Source organism: Uranotaenia lowii, chromosome 3 (assembly GCF_029784155.1).
Source record: "Uranotaenia lowii strain MFRU-FL chromosome 3, ASM2978415v1, whole genome shotgun sequence".
Classification (NCBI taxonomy): Eukaryota; Metazoa; Arthropoda; class Insecta; order Diptera; family Culicidae; genus Uranotaenia; species Uranotaenia lowii.
The window spans coordinates 7,465,202-7,492,925 of record NC_073693.1 but is presented as its reverse complement, the minus strand read 5'-3'; the positions used below and the strand labels follow the sequence as shown (position 1 = coordinate 7,492,925).

Here is a 27,724-nt window from a genome sequence, read left to right as displayed (position 1 = left end):
AAATGACAAAAATGACAAAAATGACAAATATGACAAGAATGACAAAAATGACAAAAATGACAAAAATGACAAAAATGACAAAAATGACAAAAATGACAAAAATGACAAAAATGACAAAACTGACAAAAATGACAAAAATGACAAAAATGACAAAAATGACAAAAATGACAAAAATGACAAAAATGACAAAAATGACAAAAATGACAAAAATGACAAAAATGACAAAAATGACAAAAATGACAAAAATGACAAAAATGACAAATATGACAAGAATGACAAAAATGACAAAATCGACAAAAATGTAAAAAATGACAAAAATGACAAAAGTGACACGAATGTCTAAAATGACAAAAATGACAAAAATGACAAAAATGACAAAAATGACAAAAATGACAAAAATGACAAAAATGACAAAAATGACAAAAATGACAAAAATGACAAAAATGACAAAAATGACAAAAATGACAAAAATGACAAAAATGACAAAAATGACAAAAATGACAAAATGACAAAAATGACAAAAATGACAAAAATGACAAAAATGACAAAAATGACAAAAATGACAAAAATGACAAAAATGACAAAAATGACAAAAATGACAAAAATGACAAAAATGACAAAAATGATAAAAATGATGAAAATGACAAAAATGATGAAAACGACAAATTTTATTGCGAAAATGTTATGGAATCTGGATTGACTTGTAGATGTTCTTTTTTAAATCTTTGTTCACTAATTTGTATTCGAACTTAAACCCATCTTCAATGTTATCTTTCAATTGATCGAGAGCGGCGACAAAATAGCGAAAAAGTAACGACCATGACCTGAATCCGTCAATCATCTTAGTTATTCTCACTCTTGAAGAGAGAATTCAATAAATTGCATGCTGCACATCGTTGAGAGTTGTATTTAACAAGACTGGCGCTGCCCTCGTAGTAATTCAATTGGAGACGCGACTCGCTCCTCAAGATAGAAGCTAATTCTATACTTACTAACATATATTTGCACCAGAGCAGAGCGTCGATCGATTGGCGTCTGCTCCAGTGTGTAGCGAGATAAGCGACGAAACAGATTTGCATAGCAAGTGCATCGATTAGGTGAACCCAAAGCATTTGTAGGAGATGTGTGGGTTGTTGATTGAAAGGGGTAATTCCGTATGAGAACTGGAGGTTCCATTCTATTAACCTAGAATAGAAAAAAAAGTAACTGAAACACGTCAGAGTATCTAAGTAAATAAGTCCATTGATCTTTTCACTCCCCTATCTGTAGTAAACACATTAGTCATCCACCCTTTTCATGTTAGATTTGTCTAGAGAAAAATCAGCAGATCCCTGAGTAGGGTTCAGTCTACTTAAAACCTTCGCTTAGTCAACAGTTTAACTCTCTAAATAGTCACTAGTCATACATATAACGAATCGAGCTTAGAATCTTAACGTTTCATCGGATTACTTAAGAAGAAAAAAAACTCATCCATGGAGATGACACCTACCTTCCAGCATCGGGTACTTTTCAATTAGCTGTTGTTTTTTTCTGGTCCGGTTTTCATAACTTCGGAAGTTCAAGTTCAACGGTGTCATCGTAGACTAGTCAGGTGTACCGACTAAGTAATGGGTTTAATAGAGGACATTATCCGTGCTCTGGATCACTCGCTAATAATTAGCAGTTACAAGTACGTTCTGGCTCTGCTGGTGGTACTGTACGTTTTCATCTGGCTGTACGATCTGTATCGGTATGGGGAATCGAAAAAAGCGGAGATCGATGTTGGAAAATCGAAATCTGAAGACGGAACAACGGAAAAACTAGACGGGATCGAGTATGTGGGGGGTGAGTTTGGACGTTGTATAAATTTAGGAGTGTAAAATTTGATCATTCAATCTGAATATAAAATCGTCAATTTAAAAATTTCAATAAACAGTACTAATTGAAATATCCATTAAAAATTCAGATATGAAAATTACAACGGAAAATTCCCATTAGAACTAGCTGGATCGAAAAATTGGACCAAAATCGGTCGGGTTTGTGGCCGTTCAACCCGTGAATCGGTCCGAAAACAGACTAGAAAACCGACCAAATTCGGACTAATTCTGGGCTCTGGTGATACAAGTTTCAGGGCGACGCGACGCGATGCCAAAAACAAACCCGGATCGAAGGACAATCGGACCGATTACTGTCAAAAGAAAGCTTGTCAGTTAAAAAAGTCCGATTTTCCAGACCATTTCCCTGCTGCTAAAAGCAGCGTCGAACACTAGACCTGACAGTACAAATCGGTCCAGATTTGGTTTGAATTCGGTCAGTTTTTCTTGGCCGAATTGACGCGACCCGTCGTCTAGTTTCGCAACGTTCCACCGCGGTTTCAATCATAGCAATCATATAGTTTTTTGAGTGCATAAGAGATTGACAAGCCAATAGGTGGTATGAATAAGAAAATAGCTTCGATAGCTTTTACTTAGCTCGAACTTTAGAATGGCAAAATTAGAAAGCATTTGCTCAACTAGATATGAAAAAGCATAGTAGAATATTTACTTTCAACCAGCTCCGGATTAAAAATATGCATGCCATTTGAAGTCTTTGACTCACAAAACTGCTCGAAAATAGCAATAGCAATTACTAGACCTTTATTCATATCAGCCAATGTCATAAATTAGTTCGATGGAAAGAATCGGTAAGCAACCCAGATTCTTCGATGTAACGCGAGGGTTTGTTTTGTTTCAATGATATTTTATATTTTTGTAATATGTGTTATCTAGATGTTAAATAAAATAAATTTCTTCCGAAAACTTGAACTTTTTGATAAATCCAAATAGTATATAGTAAATATAGTAATTTGGATTCAGAAAACGAAACTATTTTGGTCCGGAATCCGTCTAAAAACGGTCTGGGATCTGACCAATTTTAGTCTGGAATCTGAAATCTGAAATCCGGATGATCTTGAATTCTAATTTGAAAACTTTAAAATGTTAAATTGTATGCTCGTTCTGAATTCTGGAGTCTTTTTTCAACTAAATTCTAGAACTTCCATAATTAATTTTAATGGGGAATTTCAATTTTGAATGATAATCCTGAATTTGATCTTACAAATCATTCTTTAGATTTCCAGTCTAAATTTCGAATCTTATTTTTTATAGTCAGAATGACGAATCTATTTTGAAAAAAATATCAATTTTATCAATATTCTGATTTGATTTATTTTCAAATTTTTTATTTTTTATGTTCGCTCTGGATTATTATTTTTTTATCTAAATTTATTACACTTAGAATTAGTTGGACATTTTTTTTCTGGATTCGTTTTCTGAACATTTTTTTATTGAATATCGATTCTGAATTCTAGTTTTCAAATCATTTATTTCTGAAATAGTAATGGCTAGTGAACGGTAGACAATGTGCAACTCGAGACCCCATACACCCAACCTTCGGGTAGTGGTCATATCACCTCTTGTCTGCAACTCCGATTCTCTACCTCCCCGTGGTGCTAGCTGGGGTGCGAGCAACCTTAGCGGAGATCGGGTACCCAACCCCGGTGGATGCTTTGGTCGCATGCAGACTGAGTCAGGGGGCTTCGTACGCGTCTGTTCTCCATGTCAGGGGCGGCGTGCGGAGTGCAACAACGTCCTGGTGGTGTTCGGGACCCAAAACAGCAACATCACGACGGTCCTCCTGCGAGATAGTGGGGTTAGCTGCGGGCCTTGCGAGCCTGTGACTTTTGTAGTATAAGCAACGAACAACGAACAACAAATTTCGGATGGAAATCGGCAAAGACCCACGCGACGAAAAGGGACTAGCGATTGGAAACTTGGAACATGGAACTGCCGATCTCTAAATTTTGTGGGCAGTACCCACGTGCTCTCCAACGAATTGAAGAGCCGCAAATTCGACATCGTAGCACTGCAGGAGGTATGCTGGAAGGGCTCCACGGTACGAACGTACCCAGATGGTCGTGCCATCTACCAGAGCTGCGGCAACACACATGAGCTTGGAACAGCTTTTATAGTGATGGGAAAGATGCAAAAGCGCGTGATCGGGTTGTGGCCGATTAGCTCACGAATGTGCCGGTTGAGAATCAAGGGCCGGTTCTTCAACATCAGCATCACCAACGTGCACAGCCCTCACCTCGGAAGTACCGGTGACGACAAAGACGAATTTTACGCGCAGCTGGAGCGTGAATACGACCGTTGCCCAAAACATGATATCAAGATCGTCATCGGGGATTTCAATGCTCAGGTCGGCCAGGAGGAGGAATTCAAACCGACAATTGGAAGGTTCAGTGCGCACCAGCTGACCAACGAAAATGGCCTCAGACTTATTGATTTCGCCGCCTCCAAACGAATGGCTGTACGTAGTACCTTTTTTCAGCACCGCCTCCCACACAAGTACACCTGGAGATCACCGTACCAAACTCAATCACAGATCGACCACGTTTTGATCGACAGCCAGCACTTCTCGGACATCATCGACGTCAGATCCTGTCGGGGCGCCAACATCGAGTCGGACCATTACCTGGTGATGGGGAAGATGCGCCCAAAACTCTCCGTAGTAAACAACACGCGAAACCGGCGCCCGCCTCGGTTAAATATCGCGCGACTGAAGCAACCTGAGGTGGCGGCAGACTACGCGCAATCGGTCGAAGCAGCGCTGCCAGCAGAGGGCGAGCTTGACGAAGCCCCTCTCGAGGACTGTTGGGATACCATCAAAACAGCCATCAACAGTGCTGCGGAGAACGTCATCGGTTATGTGGAGCGATCTCGACGGAACGACTGGTTCGACGAGGAGTGTAGGAGAGTGATGGACGAAGAGAATGCCGCGCAGGCGGCAGTAGTGCAAAGAGGCACCCGTCGAAATGTGGAAAATCACCGACAGCGGAAGAGGCAGCGAGTCCGACTTTTCCAGGAGAAAAAGCGCCGCCTGGAGGAGGAGGAGCTCGAGGAGCTGGAGCAGCTGCATTGTTCCCAAGAAACACGAAAGTTCTATCAGAAAATCAACGCATCCCGCAAAGGCTTCGTGCTGCAAGCCGAAATGTGCCGGGATAAGGACGGGGGTATCCTGACGGACAATCGTGAGGTGATCAAAAGGTGGAAGCAGCACTTCGATGAACACCTGAACGGCGCACATGCAGGAGATCAAGACGGTGGGGGAAGGTACATCGCCGGCGTAGCCAACGACGTAGAGGAGCCACTCCCAACGATGAGTGAAGTTAAGGAAGCCATTCGCCAGCTGAATAGAAACAAGTCGGCTGGGAAGGATGGCATCGCAGCTGAACTCATCAAAATGGGCCCGGACAGGTTGGCCGATTGCCTACACCGGTTGATAGTCCGGATCTGGGACATAAAACAGCTACCGGAGGAGTGGAAGGAGGGGGTAATATGCCCCATCTACAAGAAGGGCGACAAATTGGACTGTGAGAACTACCGAGCGATCACTGTCCTCAATGCCGCCTACAAAGTGTTGTCCCGAATCCTACTCCGCCGCCTAACGCCACAAGCAAACAGATTCGTGGGAAGTCATCAGGCCGGCTTCATGGAGGGACGGTCAAAGACGGACCAGATCTTCATATTACGGCAAATCCTCCAAAAATGCCGTGAACACCAAGTTCCAACGCACCATCTATTCATCGACTTCAAAGCTGCATACGACACGATCGACCGTGACGAGCTATGGAAAATCATGGACGACAATGGCTTTTCCGAGAATCTGACCAGACTGATCAAGGCGACGATGGATGGAACGCAGTGCTGTGTGCGGATCTCGGGTGAATTGTCGAGTTCATTCGAATCGCGCAGGGGGCTTCGACAAGGTGATGGTCTATCCTGCATGATGTTCAACGTGGCGCTAGAAGGTGTTATTTGACGAGCGGTGGGCGAAATGCGGGGCACGATTTTCAGCAGATCCAGCCAGTGCGGCGGTGGAAGAGATCTACCGCAAACTGAAACGCGAAGCAGGAAGGATTGGGTTGATGATTAATACGTCCAAGACGAAGTACATGCTGGCCTGCGGATCCGAGACCGACCGAACCCGCTTGTCCAGTAATAATAAGGTCACGATCGACGGCGACGAGCTGGAGATAGTCGAAGACTTTGTCTATCTCGGCTCACTGGTGACCGCAGACAATGACACCAGCCGTGAGATCCGGAGGCGAATTATCAACAGAAGTCCTGCCTACTATGGACTCCACAAGCAACTGCGGTCGAGAAGACTTAGCCCTCACACGAAGTGTAACCTGTATACGACGCTCATTAGACCGGTTGTTCTCTACGGGCACGAGACATGGATATTGCTCGAGGAGGACCTGCGTACACTCGGAGTATTCGAGCGACGAGTGTTAAGAACCATCTTTGGCGGCGTACAGGAGAACGGAGTGTGGAGGCGAAGGATGAACCACGAGCTCGCGCGACTCTACGGCGAACCCAGTATTCAAACGGTGGTGAAGGCTGGCCGGATACGCTGGGCGGGACATGTTGCGAGAATGCCGGACGACTGTCCTGCAAAACAGGTGTTCGCTACGAATCCGGTAGGAACAAGACGAGCGGGGGCGCAACGAGCGAGGTGGTTAGACCAAGTGGAGCGTGATCTGGCGAACGTGGGGTGCCCGAGAAATTGGAGAACGGTTGCTATGAACCGAGTGAATTTTAGGAATTATGTTCGTCAAGTTATGTCGTGAGACGGAATACTATGTAAATAAAATAAAATAAAATTATTTCTGAAATATTTTGGTTAATGTTCAGATTCAGATTTCAGATTTGAGATTCAGATTTTAGATTCAGATTTCAGATTCAGATTTCAGATTCAGATTTCAGATTCAGATTTCAGATTCAGATTTCAAATTCAGATTTCAGATTCAGATTTCAGATTCAGATTTCAGATTTCAGATTCAGATTTCTGATTCAGATTTCAGATTCAGATTCAGATTTCAGATTCAGATTTCTGATTCAGATTTCAGATTCAGATTTCAGATTCAGATTTCAGATTCAGATTTCAGATTCAGATTTCAGATTCAGATTTCAGATTCAGATTTCAGATTCAGATTTCAGATTCAGATTTCAGATTCAGATTTCAGATTCAGATTTCAGATTCAGATTTCAGATTCAGATTTCAGATTCAGATTTCAGATTCAGATTTCAGATTCAGATTTCAGATTCAGATTTCAGATTCAGATTTCAGATTCAGATTTCAGATTCAGATTTCAGATTCAGATTTCAGATTCAGATTTCAGATTCAGATTTCAGATTCAGATTTCAGATTTCAGATTCAGATTTCAGATTCAGATTTCAGATTCAGATTTCAGATTCCAGATTCAGATTTCAGATTCCAGATTCAGATTTCAGATTCAGATTTCAAATTCAGATTTCAGATTCAGATTTCAGATTCAGATTCAGATTTCAGATTCAGATTCAGATTTCAGATTCAGATTTCAGATTCAGATTTAATGTTCAGGTTCAAAACCAACGTTCTCTTTTCAAGCCAGCTTTCTTAAACTAGAATATCATTTTTCATCTTCCAGAGCTCGATTTCGAGAACAACGACCTGCTTCCGGCTCTCGAAGAGAAACCCCACATTCCCTATCCAGGAGCACGTGTAACATTGGCCAAGGATCCGATGAAGGCAGCCGAACAGTTCTACAAAATCGTGAACGATCGTCGAAGTGTCCGTAAGTTTAGCAACCGTTCGGTTTCGCTGAAACTAGTTCAGCAATGCATCCTGGCAGCCGGAACGGCTCCCAGTGGCGCTCACACCGAACCCTGGCGCTTTTGTGTGGTATCCAGCGCGGATGTGAAGGCACGCGTTCGCGAAATTATCGAAGGCGAAGAGCTTATAAACTACGAGCAGCGAATGTCCAAGCAGTGGACCACGGATCTGAAACCGTTGAAAACCAACCACGTGAAGGAATATCTCACAACGGCCCCGTGCCTGATTCTAGTTTTCAAACAGACCTACGGATACAAACCAAATGGCGGGAAGAAGCAACATTATTACAACGAAATATCAACGTCGATTGCGGTTGGAATTTTACTTAGTGCCCTGCAGGCGGCCGGATTGAGTTCGCTGGTCACCACGCCACTGAACTGTGGACCGGCATTGCGGAATTTATTGGAACGGCCCTCGAACGAAAAGCTGTTAGTGTTACTTCCGGTTGGATATCCGGCCGCCGATTGTACGGTGCCCGATTTGGATAGGAAACCACTGGAAGATCTTGTTGCCCTTTATTAACTGATTTCGGTTAGGCTGAATGAATAAATAAGTTGGTAAATCATTTTAAAAAAGGAACGAATGATGGCTTTTGAATTCAGATAAACACTTCGAAATCAGTTTTTAGTTCAATCCAGAACAAGTTTGAAGAAAAATTTTAATCTTGGGTTCTTTATTTTCATTTTTTAAATAGAGGACGAATGACCATGTTGGTTAAAATCCTCTATAAATAAACAAAATAGAATAGAATAGAATTTTTTAAATGTTGCTCAGGGTTCTTAAACATTTTGACACGTACCAGTAACAACAATCCAAAACATTGGCCTGCTGAGAGAGAATTTTGTTCGAGCTCCCTCTCTCATCGCGGTCACAATTTTGAGAGGGCTCATTTCAACCAACTGCACCGAAACAAATGGCGTATTTATTTAAGAAACAATATAATGTAAATTCTCATGAGGGTAAGTTTCTAAATAGTTTTTTGTCGATGCCCAATAATTAAAAAACTTACTCAAACTTACTTAAAACACTGCATAAAATCACATGTACATCAGTGTGATGTTTATAAAGCATCTCTAACTAGTTTTTCTTAATTAGCTTAGATATTAAACTTCTCAACTCTTCGTATACTTACGTGTGTGATATTCAGTTTTAAAGTAAATTTCTTCATGAATTGTGATATATTTATAAACGAGGAAAGAGTTGGAAGGATAGACAAACAACCTCATTGAAAAAACGACTTTCCTTTGTTAGAAGAAAATGATGTGTGACACCGGTCGTACACAAAAAACCTTTCGGAACAAAAGCAAACAAAGCACGATCCAGTATTTTATTGTACACTATTTTACACTGTTCGACTCAAACTAGAGCTTAGCTTTAATATTATACGTATATGTGTGACATGAAAAAGTGGGTTTCACTTCCAAGACATCGAAATAGAAACTGAAACCATCTGACATAAAAATGCATTTTTACACTGCTACAGCTGCTCGATCGAAATTATAACAATAAAATAATAATTATCTTAACATAAAAATAACAATCATAAAAAGCGGTTTTAGTTCCAACTCGACAGTACCTAGCTAGTAGTTGTTGAAAGGTTTTATCAGATTAGTATTGATATTACTAAGTGTAGTAGTAAGAACCTTTCCATTTATCCTCTACTTCCGTTTTGAGTAAACTCACACATACACAACACTCTCTTGCGCGCCTGCAATGTCCAAGGGTTGTTCGGCATGTTTGGGGGTTTGTTCATGTTTACACACACATAGGGGAAACGAGGGTTCAAATTGAGATTACATAATATTCTCGATTAGATGAGCTACACAGGGCATTCACAGAATCGTACAGAAGGTGCGGAAGAATTTGGCTACAAATAAAAAATATTTTGAGAAAAAAATAGGGTGAAAAGAAAGAAAAGAATAAAAGGATAAAGCGAACGAAAACTATTGTTGTAGGGTAGTGGATTTAGAAAAAACAGAAAAACAACTTTCGAACTGGTCTCTTCTAACTTATATAGCGAAACAAAAAAAAGGAAAATAATGAAAATATGTTTTCAAAATGTTAACCAATTTGGAACAGGTTTTTAGAGTAAGGGAAGAGCAAAAGAAAACAGAAAAGTACTTCGATTAGTCGCAAGTCATGTTTATTTCATTCAAATAGATATTTCATATTTCTTTTCGTTTCGTACACGGTAAACACGAGAAGAATAGATCTGTGAACGTCGTCTTTTTTGGCTTTACAGCAGCATTCGCATGTCTGTTTTTCGGTTTGGAACCCTCTTTTTTAAGCGAGTTGAAAGTTTCAGTTGAGTTAGTTTATCGTTTTTTTTATTGAATTTTTGAAGAAAGTAATACAAATGGTATGCCAGTAATCAGCAAAATAAAAACACATTACAAAAAGAGAAGAAAGAAAAGAGAAAGTCATTTAAGTAGGAAGGAAAATAACAGTCGTCCGTTAGAAAGAAGGAAAACACATTTTGAAAACAATTTTCAGTTAATTTTGGTTGAAATTTTCTACCATTTGGCGTCAAGGTTGAGAGTTTGCATATGGTTACGTTTTCTCTTCCTTTTTGCAAATGGAGCGGCACATTTTCCTAGCCTTTTTTTATCATATTATCAAAAATACAACTTACAAAAATATCAGTGGTTGTTTCGTTTTTTTTAGGATAAACAATCATAATTCAGACAAGTCAGAAAAGCTGGCCGATAGTTGTACATATGTATATATACTTGACGTGTATACTTGGGTGTATGACGGTGTGCGATCATCGAAACAATAGTGTACTGCGGTGCCATGCTCGCGAAAGTGATTCGATAAGGAAAAGTATTGTAGATGTAGACAGTAGAACACTGAACAGTAATAAGACTAAACTTAATAATGAAAAATAAAAGAAAGAAATTATCATTCTAACATCTCCGCAGAATGGGCACGTGCAAAACAATAGTAAACGTAACAGTAGTAGTAGTAATAGTAGTAGTAGGACTCTTATTTCGGAGCTTTACCTATTTGGGCCACCTTACTTTCCCGCTTTCGGCGCGGTGGCACCGGGGGAGATGTGGAGGGTGGTAGTTGATCTTCCAAGGTGGAACTGGCGATGGCAGCTTTGCTACCATCTTGGCTTATGGGTGACAATGATGATGGCACTAATGGTGATGACGCTTGCTGTGACGATGATGTCAGTGACGAAGCAATAGTTGGCAGTGTTTTGGTTTGCGGTTTGACAGTTGCGTTTGTGTGTGTTACGGAGTTGGTAGTTCGTTTGATAAGCGATGGTGGCGCTTCGGATGGTTCTTCTACAGTTCGAATAGGTTTAATGGGGATGCTGCTAACCGTCGTTGCAGTCTTTGCAGGCACGATTCTCGGTTTGGTTTTAGTTTGTGTCATTGTGCTGGTAGTAGTGACAGTCGCAGCAGGCGCTGCTTGTGGTGGTGATACTAATTGTTTGCGTCGAACGGTTCTGACAGGTTCGCTGGCAACGGTTTTGTATGGTTTACCTGCCATCGATTCCTCAGCAACTTGAAGTGGTGGGGGTTGAGGCCTTGGGGAAGACCGACTCGGTGAAGGAGCTGCTGATGCCACTGGTGATGGTATCGCAACTGGTGGCTCCTCTCGCATTGGTTGTGGTGGTGGTGGAGTAGATGAAGCAGCTTGTGGTGCTGGACTCGGTTCAGATCGTGGTGGTGTAACAGCCTCCTTCTGCGGGGCATCGACAACATCGACACCACCGGAAGTGGCTTGTGGACCTGCAAATACTTTCTCGGTAAGTGGGGTCATCGGACGGCTTCTAACTGTACCCTGATCCTGCACTTGTCCGGATGTAGCGCTCAAACTGTCCTCCTCTTCGAGAATTGGTGGTTCAATTTGAACTGTACACCGGGTAGCGTGGCATACAAACACATGTACGAGGACGAGAACGAGACACGGGACCAAGACGACGACGACGTTCGATACAATCACAGTTCAGGAAGGTATAGAATATAGGAAAACTTTGGTTTAATTCTCAGTGATCGCTTTCAACTTTTATTTTATTGCTCAGTGATCGTTTCATCGGGTATGCAGGTTACACAAAATGAAAACACACATTTTTTTTTTTCGATTTGACAGTTTGATGTTGACACAAAGCAACACAAAGGATAACACAAAATAATAACCAATGTAGATTTGGATGTTTGTTCATGTAGAAACCCAATATTAGTTGATTCGCATTCACAACACTCCTCAAACAAAACTTTTTCACTCCACTGCTAGAAGTTGACATTTACTATACTCAATAGAGTTGCCTGTCGACGCTTAACATAAATTTGGCTTTTTCTGACTCGAAATATAGGCAAGATATCCAAATGTCGTCATCTGAAGTATCATGGATGTGGGTTTAGCTCTTGACTGTTGACTCGAAACGTTGAATTTTTTTTTATTTTTTGGCTGATGGTTAATGAGTGTTTGTGAACTAGCTATCTATGGTGGTGGTTGGTGGTTGTAGTATGTTCATTTTTGGATCATTTTTTACTAGGGTTAGCAGTAGTTGATTTCTTCCGAACGACGGTTTCTGGCGAAGGAATGGGAGAAAAAGTGAAAGAGACAACACGTTAGTCGTATGGCGTCTAGGTAATACGTTTGATAAAATTTGTAAATACTTACAGAAAATTGTAAACACATGAAAAACTTAACTTTTTTTTCATTCTTAACTTGGAGGGCAAGTTTTGTTTATGAGTGTAACGAAAAAACAAGACCAAACAAAAAAAAGTAAAACCCGATTTTTAAACCAAAAAAAAAAGGAAATCAAAAACACATGCATGAATCAAAGATTTACTATTCCAGGTTTCATCAATAGTTGTGAAGATGTCATGAACCACAACACGCGCTTTTAAAAGTAGTTAAAGTAATGGTTTAATCTCTAAATCACTGTGTAATTGTAGGAGATGATCTTAACTTTTAAATTTACTTTGAACCACAAAATGTCTATAAAGATTTTAAATCACAAGATATTTTTTTAGGTGTCACTGCTTTCGAAACGGGAAAAACTAGATAGAATACCGGGGGTTGATTTTCAAAATATCGTTTTATTGATCATTGCCTTTTGTTTTGATTTTCAAAGCCAGAACATTTGCCTATAGAATATTTATCTATTCATTTTCTGTTTGCAATCATGTCAAATGTACTTTAGCTCATTTGTTTATTATTTCATATAGAGAGACACGTTACTGATACAAAAAACATGTGACAGGTGTTTGATTGAAGATTGACTGGGACAGGAAGCAGCTGCATTATTGTCAATCGTACTCGATACACAATACATATTGAAATGTTCTTTTTTTAGAATACTACAGACGTAAATAAAACAATTTTGATTCCAAAGCATATGAATGCAAGTTTGTATGCTAGATGGATGAAACAATACAGTTGAACATATAACTTTTGCCTGTGAACTGCTTTAGACTATTTCTTTTACCTATGGCACACTAATGTTTAACTTTTACTAAGTTTATGTTTATCTTTAGATATAAGATTCATATCAGCCAAAAGCAGCTCCTTAGTGAATACTTTCCATTTCTAGATGCCCTATTTTGCGCGCTATTGTATGTGGTTATTTTTAAGGTGAATGAAATCGATGGATAAATACTTGAAAATAAACGGGGATGGATGTGATGAGTATTGAGTTTTGGGGTTAGTGTTTTGATTAGGCTCGCGAGTATAGGATTTGACAGTTGGTTCCACCGATCTGTATGTTCTGTTTTACGGGTCCAAGAGACCGGTATCGGTATGAAACGGGGAGTTGGCTGTAAAATTTCATCGTAGTTGGCTTTGATAACTTGCAGCCCCATGATTGTTTAGCTTTGGTATCAGCCAATGACAAATCGTGTACTCGCCGGGCCATAACAGATGATGAGGATCGAGATCGGATAGAACGGAAGGAAAAACAGCAAAATAGCAAGTCCAATTTGTGGCTTAACCGAGGGACAAAAAACTGCGGACAGTGCCTCTGCCGAGCACGAGCAGAAGCTACCGGCTGGCGACAAGCGATTGGTCAATTACCTTCCTTTTTCTCTACAGGTACGTTGTCCTCGGGTTGCGGAGTCGGCGATCGATCCCGAGGATCACGCTTGGGCGTGGTTGATCGTGAGCGAGACTTGGCCGAACGACGATGCTTCGGTGGCGCGGGACTGATGGCACGGATCGGTGTAGCAGCAGCAGCACCAGCAGATTGTGCTTCTGTACTAGCTTTCGTTTGAGCAGCTTTCGCATCTAGCGTGGCTTGAATACGGCGCCAGATGTTGTCGAACGAATCCCGACCCATATAGTCGATGTTGCCAGTTTCCCAACACTGGCGACGCATGTGCTCTTCGTACGCTTCCTGCTCGATGGATTTCGGTTCACCAAGATGCAGCTGTGACAGTGCTCCAGCAAGGCCACTCTAAAGCAATACGGAAAGCAGAAACAGTTAGATATGGTTCAAAGGCCGAAAATTCTAACTCAGATATTGATTCCCGCGAGACACAGATGATTTTCTCTTGATAAAGTTTAGGACAAACAAATAAACATGAAACAGCTGATAAGATCCCTTCATAACAATGACAATCAAAGAAGGCGATCCCATTTTTTTACCACTCGGTTATGGAGGAAAATTGTCCACAATTTCTAGGAATCGAGAGTAACGTACACAAATGAGGTGATTGAATAACAATAAAATTGAGAGAAATATATGATAACTGCATAATGCACAAAACAATCCCAACCATAGATAAAAGAGAATATTGTAGTGCCGTAACTTTTCCTTCAACTGTAACGAGATCAACTGAAATTTGGGCTCACTAACATAACAATAGGTCAAGAGGAAGGTAACTTAAACGCTAGAAAATTTCCCTACCAGATCCAAAAATATTTAGACACTTTTTTTTTCTTCTTTCTCCGGCAATTGGAAGCACACACTCGTCGTAACACACATGCAATTTGCAAAATTCCAATGAAAAACTATGTACATTTGAAGATAAATCCAAAAAAACACATGCAAATGCTAAAATTATTGTTTTTAGTAGTAGTGTCATCGATTGTTCATTACTGAGTATGTTTAACTGTTAGAAAATGTATTTGTGGACTAGTGCATTGATAAAATGTGTTTTCAAACATTTGGGTCTGTGTTTCACAATACGCACCTCCTCGGTGTTGGTTATTGCATGATCGTGCTGCCTTTGCCCTTCCTGCTGGTGCTGGTGCTGCTGATCATGAAGCTGATGATGCTGTGCTTGCGATTGGTTTCGATCATCACTCACACTACTACCACCACCACCATCACCGTAATAACCTTCCCCACCTTTATGTTGCCAATCCCCTCCTCCTAAGGGTTGATGATGGTGATGATCATGGTAATGCTGGTGCTGTTGCTGATCGCTTGAGCTGTCATGATAATGCGGAGGAGATGGAGGAGCGGGTTCTGGCTCCCAGGGACCCATTTGATCATGCTGTTGAGAGTACTGTACCCACTGTTCTGAACTCTGAAAAACATTAGTAGCATCCTCTTGAACACCATGCTGAAGTCGCTGGTGTTCTTGTGGCAGCGAATCTAAATACTCGTAATACAATCTTAGCTCTTCACGTTTCTGAGCCTCCTGAGCACGACGCTCTCGTTCTTCGTCCTGCTTACGATGGTATTCCTCCCATGGATCAACGTATTCTTCGAGTTTTTCATCATACCTTGGTATGAACGCATCCCGTAACTGCTGTTGCTGGCGAGCAGTCTTGTCAAAGTTACCATTCGTGTCTATAAATTCAGCGCCAGCATTACCGCCATAATTACCATATTCGTTGAAAACGGTTCCAGTCCCAGAGGAACGGTAAGCACCGCTACCACTATCACTGACCTGGACCGGTTTAATCCAACGATCAAACAACCGTTGCTGTTGAGAAGGGGGGGTTATAAAACTCTTTTGTTAGCACGAACTCAACAGAAACAAAACTCTTAGAAAAAAAAACAACGTTCAAGCAGGAGAGTTCAACAGTGTGTGTATGTATTCGGAAACGTGAAGCAAAATAGGATGACAATACTAGAGTCCGGGATTTGAATGCTTGCAAAAATAAACTTTATTTCATAATCAAAGTATTGAACCCAACTCTACAAACCCTTACACGACTACTAAAGATCGCTTAGTATACCCGCAGTATACGGAATGTATGAAAAGCATTAAAACAAAAAGATTCAAGGTAATATTCAACCAAAATATTTGCCATCAGAAGAGGTCATTGCTTATCATCATCCATGGTCTGTTGGATGCGAGCCCAAATGTTCTGGAAGGCATCGCGGCCGGCGTAGTCCGCATTGCCCGATTCCCAGCTGTTGCGGCGGGCTAGCTCTTCCTTATGCTGCTGCTCCGGGGTACGAGACTCGCCGAGTCGGACAGTCGAAATGGCCGCAGCCAGTCCGCGCTGCAATTACGGAAAGACACGTTGTTTGAGGGGAACGTTAACAGCTAAGTAAGCAAAGTTGATTGCGTTGTTGAAGAGGCTAGGTTTGGAGTAGTCCGCGTTTAGTCCTTTAGCGAGAGAGCGAGTCGTGGCCGGCTTCACGGAAACCGGAGAGCATTTTGCAAAGGCGCTTTTATACCAAAACGGGGAAACTGAGTTGAACATTGATGATTAATGCCGATACAGTCAAAAAACGACAAAGTTTTATAAAACATTCGATGTCGTAAATGTAATTCATATAAAAAAAACTTCATATAAAAGCTCTTCAAGAACTTTACAAAACTATCATTAAACCGTGATTCTTTTTTATTCATAAAACCTAATAGTCTATCCGAAAAAATCCTAATTTCACAAAAATTAAACGAAAAGGCAGTTGCTTATCCTTCTAACCTTACAGGTAAAAAAATTATTACCTATACGAAAATGTAGGTAAACGAACAGATTAAAAATGGTGTGCGTGTATGGGTTAAAAATTTAAAATACTTGGCGAAATTTATGGAGAGGTTAGTTCACAAAGCCATAATGTTTGAATCATCAAAATATTGTATGTAATTCGTTCCCAGTTAATAATTCGCCAATCAAATAACATTTAGAAATAATAAAATACAATCATTAAATTAAAATACTTTTTTTGTTTGAAGCAACAAAATAAAAATTTCTCATAAAACAAGAATAAACTATGATACTCATCACTAATCTGTTTCTAAGCGTCATTTTCTATCAGTGTCTTGCAAGCAGATCGTACACGGGAAAAATCCAATTGGAATCATTGCTCATGCGCGATGTTAGCCCTTTGTCGAAATGTCATTCCATCACAAAATTTCTTTCCCGCATGCATGCATAACAGAAGCAAGTGCGGAATGGAACGAAAGATTTATTGTTATAAATAAGGTTGAAAAAGTTAAATTGGTGAATTATGTGCGTGTTTTTTTATTAACTTTCAGAATGTGATTGCTTGTTGTTGCAAACAAGAATCCAAAATGGTTATTTTTGTTCACTAGGTGAAAATCTGTTGCTCTGTAAGTCAATGGTGAAGGAATTGTGATATTCGTGTTTACATTAAAATTAATGTAGATTTAATTTATCGGCCTCAGCGGTGAAAAGTGATGCTCTTTTTAGTAGGGACACCTAAAGATTATGATTTTTTTTTATATAGATGGATAAAAAACTGAGAAGACTATACATCGATAGATGCGTTTCTGAGTTAAAGGGAGTATATCTGAGCGATCACATATCTTTTTGATCGTCCGCACTACAAGTTTTCCCTTGTGGGGCGGACCACGCTTGGCCTACTAATGTGCAACTCTATCTGTATCTACCACTTCATAGTAGTAGGCCCGTGAGGAACAAAAATTTGATATGTGATGATATGCTTCTAAATAAAGTCTACCCGCTCATTTTCAACATCTTTCATTTCATCTAACCTTCTATCCATCTATATAAAAATTTCATAATCTTAAGTGCCCCTACTAAAAAGGACATCCCTTTTCACTGCTAAGGCCGATAACTTAAATCTACAAATATAAATTACGGTGATTAATCCTTCATAAAATTAAAATTAATTTCATCAATTTCCAGCATTATGCGGTAGTATGATTTCTACTGACAACTGTTAAAACAACAAAATGCCTAGAACTAAAAAGACACCAACAAGGCAGGCATTCATCAAACAAGAACCAGAACTGATAATATCTGATGACTTTTTTGAAGCCGAAGATGATCACTCCGACATTACCGAAGATCAGTACATCAAACAGGAACCGGATGAAAGTTATGAAATTTTCTTTTTGGATGACGACTGCCCCGAGGCCTACGAAGAAGACAATCACGACGGATGTGAATACTTCATCAATGCTGACTTTGTTGAACCAGAAGTCATCTTGACCAACGAGGAGGAATACAATCTCAAACGCATGCAGGAAGTTATCGCAAAAGCGTCCAAAGATCTCGCCTGGTATACGGAGGGCTTGCAAAGTGACTTGGAAGAATCGGAAGCCGCCGAAGCGGTGACCCCGAAACAATTTTACTGTGCTTATTGCGGCCAATCATTCATCTCATCAATGGCCCGATACAGACACTTCAAAACACACACCGATTTTCATCGGTGTACCCTTTGTCGAAAAATGTTCCATAAAAAGCATCATTTGAAAAATCACATGAAAATTCACGATAGGAACGTTAAAATAATGGAGCAATATTTGCCAAAATTCAAATTGCCAAAAAATACCTCTAAATCTAGCGGTTGCAATAAACGGCAGCTGCTTAAACTACTGCAATGTGAAATGTGCAACAAATGGTACAGAAGCAAAATAACGCTTCACCGTCATCAGCTTACCCAGCACCCACATACACAATTTACTTGCGATATCTGTGGAGAGACTTTCGGAACAAATCGTTTTCGAGAAATCCATTACCAAAAAGTGCATTCATTAGGACAATATCAAGCAAACGGTTCCCCCCTGGATGGCGGGGAAGTCACTTCTAACTCTCGCCGTAATTGTCGGACCGAGAACCAGCGGGAGCAGCAGGCGGAAAGGGTCAATTCTTCAGCCTTCAGTGGGACAAAGAAGGCCGATAAATGGAAATGGATTGGAACCGAAAAATCCAGAACCCGCCGAAAGTGACGAGTTACCTAGGCTAAGTGAAAAAGTAAAGTTTTTTTTTCTCATGTTTGAGTTTTATGAAATTATATTTTGCTATTCGATTGAAGTGGAATCGATTTTTTACTACGTATCACATTTCTGGTATTTTAGTTCAGTTTTTTATATCCACTATTTATGGGATTTGGTTTGTAATGCAATCAAACACAAACACATTCGAATCTAAGCAGATGTAGTAATTTTTTATTGTTTGTTAGTCCTCAATAGGCTCAGCTGTCTAGAGACCTGGGTAGCTGAAAGCTGAAATTTGGCATGAATGCTTTTTTAAGCATGAATTGTTGACGGTTTTGAGATAGACTCCTTTGCAGGAGGGTTGTCTATACAAAATATTTGTGATACTAACGTCATTATGTTCATAGTTAAACGGTCAATAAATCCATGATATCAAATTTAGGGTCACAGACCAGGAAACGGGCGTTTCTGTTAAAGGTCTGAAAAAAAGGTGAAAGTCACAAGAACTGCTCACTGTTTATCTCTTGTTTCCGTAATCGGCATCGGATCGAGGGGAAAAAAATCGCATACAGATAGGGCCAATGAATCCCTAAGCCCTGTATTTACTCGAAAAAATGCACCCCTTCCTTTGGTGAATAACTTTTGATTGCGTGGGTATAACTTCATAAAATGTTCAGCTTAACTAGATAGTAATGTCATGTTTACATGTGCAAAATTTGGTGCCAATTTGTCATGTGATTTTTGAGCTCTCAAAAAAAAAACAAGAACAAATTTTAGCAAGGTTGTGGGAAATCTATAAAAGTCCAATAGGTTAATTCCGAAATAACAATAAATCAACCATTTCACGATTTGTTTACTCAAGCTCAATCTAAATCTTTCACCTCAGGAAGTGGCCAAGAAGGTCTTATACAAAGTGGTTCATACCATATAGAACTACCAATTTGTGTTGTATTTCTATACGAATTCGTTTGAAAATACCTCTTGGGGGTGGTGAGTTCAAAAAGTTTGAAAACCACTGGTCTAATTTTTCTTCTAGTTTGTCGGAAAGACATAGAAATAGGCCGGATTTCATATCTACAAGGTAAGTTTACAAAAAGAACACTATGGCCAAATGATAAGATGTCTTTTGTTGCGCTCGAGGAGAAAAATTTACCAAACCCGTAAAAAAGTACATTCAAAAGGAAAAATCCTGAAAGCGACTTTTATTTGAAAAAAAGTGACTCGCAGTAAGCGAGGAAGATGGCGCCAGCAGTTGTGCACAAAATTCTTTGTCGATGTTCTTGTTGTTTGGGATCCATCCGAAAAACCACTTGAAAGATCGGCACCGATTTTTTTCCACATGTGAACACAACATTATTGCCTAATTTTGCTGGAGATTTCAAAAAATTTCACCCCACGCAATCAAAATTTATCCACAAAAGAAAGTGAGGCAGTTTTTTTTCGAGTACAGGCTTTATTTTGAATTTTTGTTGAACTTGACATGTTCACTGTTCTTTTGGAGATCGCTCAAGGTTATCACTTAAGTCCACTATAGTTCAAAATTTAAATGAACGACCTATATTGAAGTCGAAGCGATTTTTTAAAATAATTTTCCACGCAAACGATTGAAAATTGATTTTGAAAATTTCGAAAAGTGTTTATCACTATATTAAAACTCATTTACGCTCTACGACCAAGTAAAATAACAAATTATAGTTTCGATATGAAATACACAAAATTTCTGGCCAAAAAGAAAAAAAAAAAGTAGTTTAAAGTGACAATTTCAAATTTCTGCATCCTAAGACATTGTCTAAACCGAGCAGGTCAGCTGCTGACAGATCGAACAGATCAGCTCAAGCGTTGGACTGAGCATTTTGATCAACTTTTTCGAGTTACAAATAGCAATGGCCAACAGAACCCGCAGCTCGAGGCGCCCACAGTAAGTCGCATTAATGGCGTCAACTCGGAAGCGCCCTCGCTGGCTGAAATAGAAGCGGCAATCAAAGACATGAAATCCAACAAAGCGCCTGGAATCGATTGCATTCCTGCTGAAATGCTCAAAGCCGACCCTGCCTTGTCAGCACAAATGTTGCACCGTCTATTCGCTGACATTTGGGATACTGCAACATTCCCGGCCGACTGGATGCAGGGTATCCTCGTAAAGGTCCCAAAGAAAGGAGACCTAACAGAGTGCGGTAACTGGCGTGGCATAACTTTGATCTGTACAACCCTCAAAGTACTCTGCAAAGTGATCCTGAACAGGATCCAGGAGAAAATCGACGCTACACTCCGACGGCAACAAGCTGGATTCCGATCCGGACGATCATGTGTGGACCACATCACAACGCTACGAATAATACTGGAACAAATCAACGAATTCCAGGACTCTCTTCTGCTGGTGTTCGTTGATTTCGAAAAAGCATTTGACCGACTGAACCACGAAAACATCTGGGCTGCTCTTAGACGACGAGGGGTCCCAGAGAAACTAGTCCATCTCATCGAAGCACAGTACGAGGCATTTTCGTGCAAGGTCTTGCACGACGGTGTCTTGTCCGAACCAATCCCGGTAACTGCTGGAGTGAGACAAGGATGTATTTTGTCACCGCTGCTTTTTCTCATCGTAATGGATGAGATCTTGACTGGATCGATTGACTGTAGACCAAACCGAGGATTGCCGTGGAATCCTTCAACCATGGAGCAACTAAACGACCTTGACCTGGCAGACGATATTGTTTTGCTCGCCCAAACACAACAAGACATGCAGAGCAAACTCGACGACCTAACCGAAAGCTCCAAGGCAGCAGGTCTCAAAATCAATGTCGGAAAGACCAAGTCGATGGAAATCAATACAGAAAATCGTTCCAATTTCGTGGTAGCTGGACAACAGGTTGAGACAGTGGAGTGCTTCCAGTATCTTGGTAGCCAGATTACGCCTGATGGTGGGACCAAGAAGGACATCGAAACCCGGATCAGAAAAGCCCGATTTGCGTTTGCGAGTCTCCGAAACATCTGGCGGTCACGCCAGATCTCTCTACGAACTAAGATCCGAATCTTCAACTCAAACGTCAAATCCGTATTGCTGTACGGGTGTGAAACTTGGTGCACATATGCGGTGACGACGCGAAAACTGCAAGTTTTTGTGAATCGCTGCCTGCGGAACATCATCCGCGCTTGGTGGCCTGGCAACTGGATCTCAAACGTTGAACTTCATCGCCGGTGTCATCAAAAGGCGCTAGAAATCGAGATTCGGGAACGTAAGTGGAGATGGATTGGGCACACGCTGCGAAGAGATGAAAACGAGATTTGCAGAGAGGCGCTTGACTGGAATCCAGATGGGCATCGAAGAAGAGGCAGGCCCAAAAGCTCGTGGCGGCGAAGTCTAGCCGCTGAAATCCGCACAGTTGACGAGAACCTCGGCTGGCAGCAAGTGAAGACGCTGGCTCCGGATCGCCAGCAGTGGAGATCTTTTATCTCAGCCCTATGCGCCGGTCAATCGGCGCTGGACCCTTAGGTAGGTAGGTAGGTAAGACATTGTCTGTTATGTTAAATTTTTTATTCGATATATGTTCAACTCAGCTTTCCAACTCATTTCATCCAAGTTTAATAAAGGCAAAACATATTTTTTTTAAACAACACAAATATGGAAATTCTATGAACTCGAATAAAAAAAAAATTCACGTTCTAGAATTTTATATGTCATAATGAAAAAAAAAACAAATTAAACGAGAATAAAATGATATTTTCTGCTACACACGAGAAGAGACGCCATGCTAAAATCGAACGCGCGTCGCAACGGCGTGGAATGTGCTTGAAATAAACCCAGCGCTTCTAGTTAACAAACCGCGAATATTCGTCATCGATTGTAACAGTGGCGGTTGTATAGAAAGTGATTCTGCCTGCCAATTTCGGATCGTTCGGTTTGCTCTACCCCCCAAACTACTGTCATCAAAAGTGGTCAGCACGTTTATCTTTGACACAGCACGGTACCGGCAAGATTACAACAACATACAACCAACAACAATATTGTCATCCTATTTCATTCACATGGTTTTTTCGCATCTAAATTTTGTTTTTCTTTTTGGAAAAGAATAAACATCGGCGGACGAATTGCTATGCAAAATTTGGAACTACGGTTTTCTACTTCAAACAGACTAGCTAGCGAAAAGGTGCAAATATATGTACATTGCTGTAAGCGTGAATTTCACTAAAACCATAGCCAAAATTAAACTACAAATATCAAAAAAACGAAACAATTAGGAAAAGCGTTCAAGCAATTAACAAAAAATCATTAGGAAAAAAACAACGAATGGGAGTTAATAAAAGCGTTTGCAAAAGCTCTACAGTTACTGTGAAATAAATCAAGTTGGTAGTACAAAAATCCAATAAAAATCGAAAAATAACGTACCCGCAAACTATAGAAAAAATTAGAAAAAATCACCGCTGTGTCGAGATCGGGATTACTCTCGTTTTAGTTTTAAGTCATCACAAACGCTAAATATTGTTTCTTGCTTACCTTTTCACTTAAAGCTATTTTTTGACTAACAATCCTAAGGCCAGACTTGAAAGTAGTGAGGAGTAATAGAAAGGCTTACGTTCAGCTTGTAGTAATGGGGCGGTACACGCTAGAATTGGGGTTGGTTTGGATTTTTTTTGTTTTGGTCGGGAACTTCCACGGGACACTTTAGCAGGACTAACGCAAGAGCACAAGAAGGGAGATAAAGCTAACACTGACTGGAGAGGGTAGGAACCTGTCCTCCGTTTAACTAGGGGGTAAACTTAAGCCCAACCCTAAAAGACCCTAAAAGTTTTCTCAAGGGGGAGCGCGCGGTAAAGGGAGTGTCGGATTGTGTTCCGCAATACTTACCATATCAGAGCTGAGGCGCGAGTGAACATCCTCGCAGAAAACGTCCCACCAGAACTGCAAAAAGTTGGTCAGATGTTGATAGCCGTGGGGTACGTACACCTTGCGGGTTTCCGAGTTGAAGTTCTGGAGCCACGGTTTAGCCGTTCCGATGAAGTGCAGAATTTTGGTGTTCTGGCCGAATCTGGAAAAAAAATTTTTATTGAAAAAGTTGTTTCCACAGACTTGATTGTTCTGAAACACTTACTGCTTAAATGCTGGAAGATACGAGTAGGAAGCCACCGTCGATGTGTTGTATATGAAGGGCAGATGCTTGGAAATGTCGGTGTGTGCCCAATCGGAGAAGTACGAATTGAGCAGACCCTGATCGCCACCATCGAAGCTTCCGTGGCTGACGGCAAACTGGATCAGACTGGAGAACGTGTCCAGACTGGGGCGGTACACGTAGACGCCCGAGTTGAAGCAATCGGGCCAGCCGACATCCGGAGCCGCGGAGAGTTCCTCCCGCTCAAAGAGTTCATCGCAGTTTCGCAGCACCAGCGTGTCGGCGTCGAGGAAAACGCACTTCTCGAACTGCGTCAGGCGCCAGCAGTGGAGCTTGGTGAATGTGATGCCCAGCTCAGGCCGCTTCAGCAGGGCTAGGTTGGCTTCGTCCTTCGAGTCTAGGAGATTTACTTCCTGGACCACGTTGAACACTGAACGCAATCGGGTTCTGGAAAATAATGCAATAAGGCATAGTAAATGGAGATATTAAATTAATTTTTAGCTTAATATTCTTGAAAATATTTTAAAAGATAATTCAATATTAACAACTAGCTGAGCAGTTTCCGGGACATTTCTCCAAAGATAAAATCAGTGCTGCTTCCAAAGTTGTCATTTAAATAGTTAATTTGCCTTTTCTTTATGAGAAATTTATAACCCTATGAAAATTAAAAAAAAAATCTCTAAAATGGTATTTTTTTTGGATACTCTCTGGAGCCACCAATGCTGGTGTACAACGTTAGATTTGAAAAAAAAAATTAACGAGAAGCTTGTTCTTCTTGATCTTTATTGGAAACATTTAAAAGCATGCTTTCTAAATTGTATATTTGCGGAACGAATGTTTTTTGTTATGGTTGTCGTTTAACGATCTTAAATGATACCTACCGTTTTAGCTGTTTTGAAAAATTCGTTCGAGAGATTTTCAACATCCAACGTAAAAAACACGTGTAATGTCAAACAGTTTGAGTATCTCATCTCATCTACGGTTCGAACTTTGTTTCGAATGCAGTTATGAAAATATTTTAATATTTTGATTTTCATCTTAATCTTTTGTAATATATACCCCCTATTTCCAAACAACAACAAATGCGCCCATTAAAATAGCGACAAAATTATTTATGAAACGCTCAATTCAAGTTTTCTTGAGATTCTCTATGTATAAGAGTTTTATAGAATACCGTAAAGTACTGTAAAATAATATTCTACAGGCTAAAACTAGAAGTTCAGAGGTTGGCAAAGCATGGCCGTTCGAATTTTTAGGACCCACTTTTCTCGACCTTACCTTTTAAGTGTTAAATAGCTAAAGATAATCGTTAATTTTCAAATGCTGAAAAGCTCGAAATGTCAAGTTAACCAGTTTGCCTTACAAATGAAGAGTCAGAGCATTTAACGTTCAGAAACTAGAAACAGAGTTCCTATGAACCTCTACTAAACTTACTTCATCGATTCCGATACGCCCGGCGTGATGAGGACGGCCAGCTGATGAGCCGTGTGAACCCTTTTGAGGGAATTGGCCACCACGAGGGCACCCAGCGAGTAGGAGTCATTGGTGGCGAGCGTCACCCAGGCGAATTCTGCAAAAAAAAAAAACAGAGACAAGAAAAAACAAAAACGAACAAAATCAGTGTCAATTGTCACATTGCATCATCGAAGTCTTATTTTACAAATTTGATACACAAAAATAACCCGGTCGGATAAATATGTAAACGCGCTACTCCGATGGCAACAGGAGCTGAAAAAATTGTGCACGCTTGATTTCGGATTTTTTTTTATTTTCACTCGACAGAAACGTGGGAGAGGACGGAAAAACTGAACGAGCATTACCTCATAAATATGGGAACAAAACGATACAATTCTACTTTTATAACAAAGCGTAAAAAACAGCGTGAAATGTGGCATTGCATTACTGCGTGTCCACCGCGCGTCTAGCGCCGGCAAGTTTCGACAAATTTTCATTTTTCTTGACAGAAAATGAATTAATACCTATTATCGTCTTGGCAAAATCATCTATAATCGACGCAAATCATCAAATTTCAACAGAAACGTGTTTACAACAGTGGCACGTGAATGGACGGACCCACCTTCTTTCGATCTTTAAATAGTCGAAGCCTGGTGTTGTCAATTCTAGACAACGAATTCCACGATCATGACCATCTTCATCATCGGTCGAGAATAGAAACGACAGAACGTCGTCACTCAGTCAACCGACGTCGTCAGGTTCGTTGAGTTTAGGACAACGGATTTTTTTGCTAAGGATTGCTATTTTTGCTGCTTGAACGATACTACCGCCTATCGAAAGGTACCTATTAGGTGTAGTTAAGTTTATTTTGAAGATACCCAGTCGTCATCATTCAGATGGGATTGTCCCTGTGACTGAGATTATCGTAAACAGAATGTTTGTAGGAATACAGAAGATAAGCTATGTTGGGTTAAATTTAGTCAAACTTATTCAGATGAATTAAAATGATGCTTTCTGCAGGTAAAGTGGATGAGATATTCAATCTGTTTGACATTAAATGTTTTTTTTTACACTGGATGGCGAAAATCTCTCGAACGAATTTTCCAAAAAAGCTAGAAAAGTATCATTTAAGATCGTTAAACGACAAACCTAATAAAAAAAAACATTTGTTTTGACAAATAGACGATTAAGAAGGCATGCTTTTTAAATATCCATAATAAAGATAATGAAGAACAAATTCTTCGTTGATTTATTTTTCAAATCTAACGTTGTATCCCAGCATTGGTGGCTCCAGAGAGTATAAAAAAAACTATTTCAGACAAAGATTTATTTTAATATTTTACATATGATTATGTGTTTTTATAAAAGAAAAGGCAAATTCACTATTTCAATGACAACTTTGGAAGTAGCACTGATTTTATCTTTGGAGCAATGTCCCGAAAACCGATCATCATGAAAAAAGATCATTGGCATGAAGCAAGTAAATTTTATCAAAATTTCCGATTTGGAGCCACTGTTCGTTCGTAGATTACCTTGAATTTTGAAAGGAAAATTATGATTTTTGGTGTATTTTTTTTATAAAGATGTTAACTCAACTTTCCATTCTCTCCGAAAATAACCAGAAGAATATTTTCCATCATACGTTCGTTATTCGATAAACACTCCTATCGCTGAATGAACTTGAACCAATGTTTAATTATAAGAAAGCTAAGTAAAATATGTTATTTCAAATTCAAGTGAGTTATTGTTAAAAACAATCTTTTTTTTTTCTCGGAATTCGAAACACTCCGAAATTTTTGAAACGAAATTATTCACCAATTCGTATTATGAGAAACAACTTGTAGTTCAATTTAACAGATAATTTAAACTTAACTTAACTTAATGATCCCGCGCCGATCCTCCGGTGCATAGGGCCGTGGTAAAAGACCTCCACTGTTGACGATCCGGAGCCAGCGTCTTCACCTGGTCCCAGTCAAGATTCTCGTCGACAGTTCGGATTTCAGCGGCTAGGCTTCGCCGCCACGAATTTCTGGGTCTGCCTCTTCTTCGATGACCTTCTGGATTCCAATCTAGCGCCTCTCTGCAAATCTCGTTTTCATCTCTTCGCAGCGTGTGCCCAATCCATCTCCACTTACGTTCCCGAATCTCGATTTCCAGCGCCTTTTGATGACACCGGCGATGTAGTTCCTCATTCGAGATCCAGTTGCCAGGCCACCAAGCGCGGATGATATTCCGCAGACAGCGATTTACAAATACTTGCAGTTTTCGCGTCGTTACCGCATATGTGCACCAAGTTTCGCACCCGTACAGCAATACGGATTTGACGTTTGAGTTGAAGATTCGGATTTTTGTTCGTAGAGAGATCTGGCGTGACCGCCAGATGTTTCGGAGAGTCGCAAACGCAAATCGGGCCTTTCT

At 40.4% G+C, this 27,724-nt stretch overlaps 3 protein-coding genes across 10 annotated transcripts in view; 2 read left to right on the top strand and 1 right to left on the bottom strand.

The window, feature by feature from the left end:
- Positions 1-1,357: 1,357 nt before the first annotated feature.
- LOC129754514 (iodotyrosine deiodinase) lies at positions 1,358-8,245 on the top strand. Its single transcript, XM_055750635.1, has 2 exons — positions 1,358-1,824; positions 7,493-8,245. The coding sequence occupies exons 1-2, from the start codon at positions 1,608-1,610 to the stop codon at positions 8,197-8,199; spliced, it is 924 nt and encodes a 307-aa protein (XP_055606610.1). The 5' UTR covers positions 1,358-1,607; the 3' UTR covers positions 8,200-8,245.
- A 753-nt stretch (positions 8,246-8,998) lies between these two features.
- Positions 8,999-27,724, bottom strand: part of LOC129750927 (glycogenin-1-like) — a 37,246-nt gene continuing 18,520 nt past the window's right edge. The window contains exons 2-8 of one of the 8 annotated variants that reach the window (XM_055746127.1): positions 25,286-25,421; positions 23,834-24,298; positions 23,590-23,770; positions 14,829-15,569; positions 13,711-14,089; positions 10,680-11,543; positions 8,999-9,544 (exon numbers count right to left, since the gene is read on the bottom strand). In XM_055746127.1, the coding sequence (XP_055602102.1) occupies positions 9,510-9,544; positions 10,680-11,543; positions 13,711-14,089; positions 14,829-15,569; positions 23,590-23,770; positions 23,834-24,298; positions 25,286-25,421 (2,801 nt within the window). In that variant the 3' untranslated portion in view covers positions 8,999-9,509. The other 7 variants (XM_055746129.1, XM_055746132.1, XM_055746133.1 and 4 more) reach the window with 7 other exon arrangements.
- Positions 16,955-18,843, top strand: LOC129750928 (PR domain zinc finger protein 5-like). The gene is made up of 2 exons (XM_055746136.1): positions 16,955-17,153; positions 17,713-18,843. Exon 2 carries the CDS (start codon positions 17,760-17,762, stop codon positions 18,756-18,758), a length of 999 nt encoding a protein of 332 aa, XP_055602111.1. The 5' UTR covers positions 16,955-17,153; positions 17,713-17,759; the 3' UTR covers positions 18,759-18,843.

What these genes read in the sequence shown, in the direction of transcription:
- LOC129754514 (XM_055750635.1), top strand. Translation starts at nt 1,608, where the DNA reads ATGGGTTTAATAGAGGACATTATCCGTGCTCTGGATCACTCGCTAATA. An exon ending in CGGGATCGAGTATGTGGGGG is followed by an intron (nt 1,825 to 7,492) that starts GTGAGTTTGGAC and finishes TTCATCTTCCAG; the next exon opens with AGCTCGATTTCGAGAACAAC.
- LOC129750928 (XM_055746136.1), top strand. Translation starts at nt 17,760, where the DNA reads ATGCCTAGAACTAAAAAGACACCAACAAGGCAGGCATTCATCAAACAA.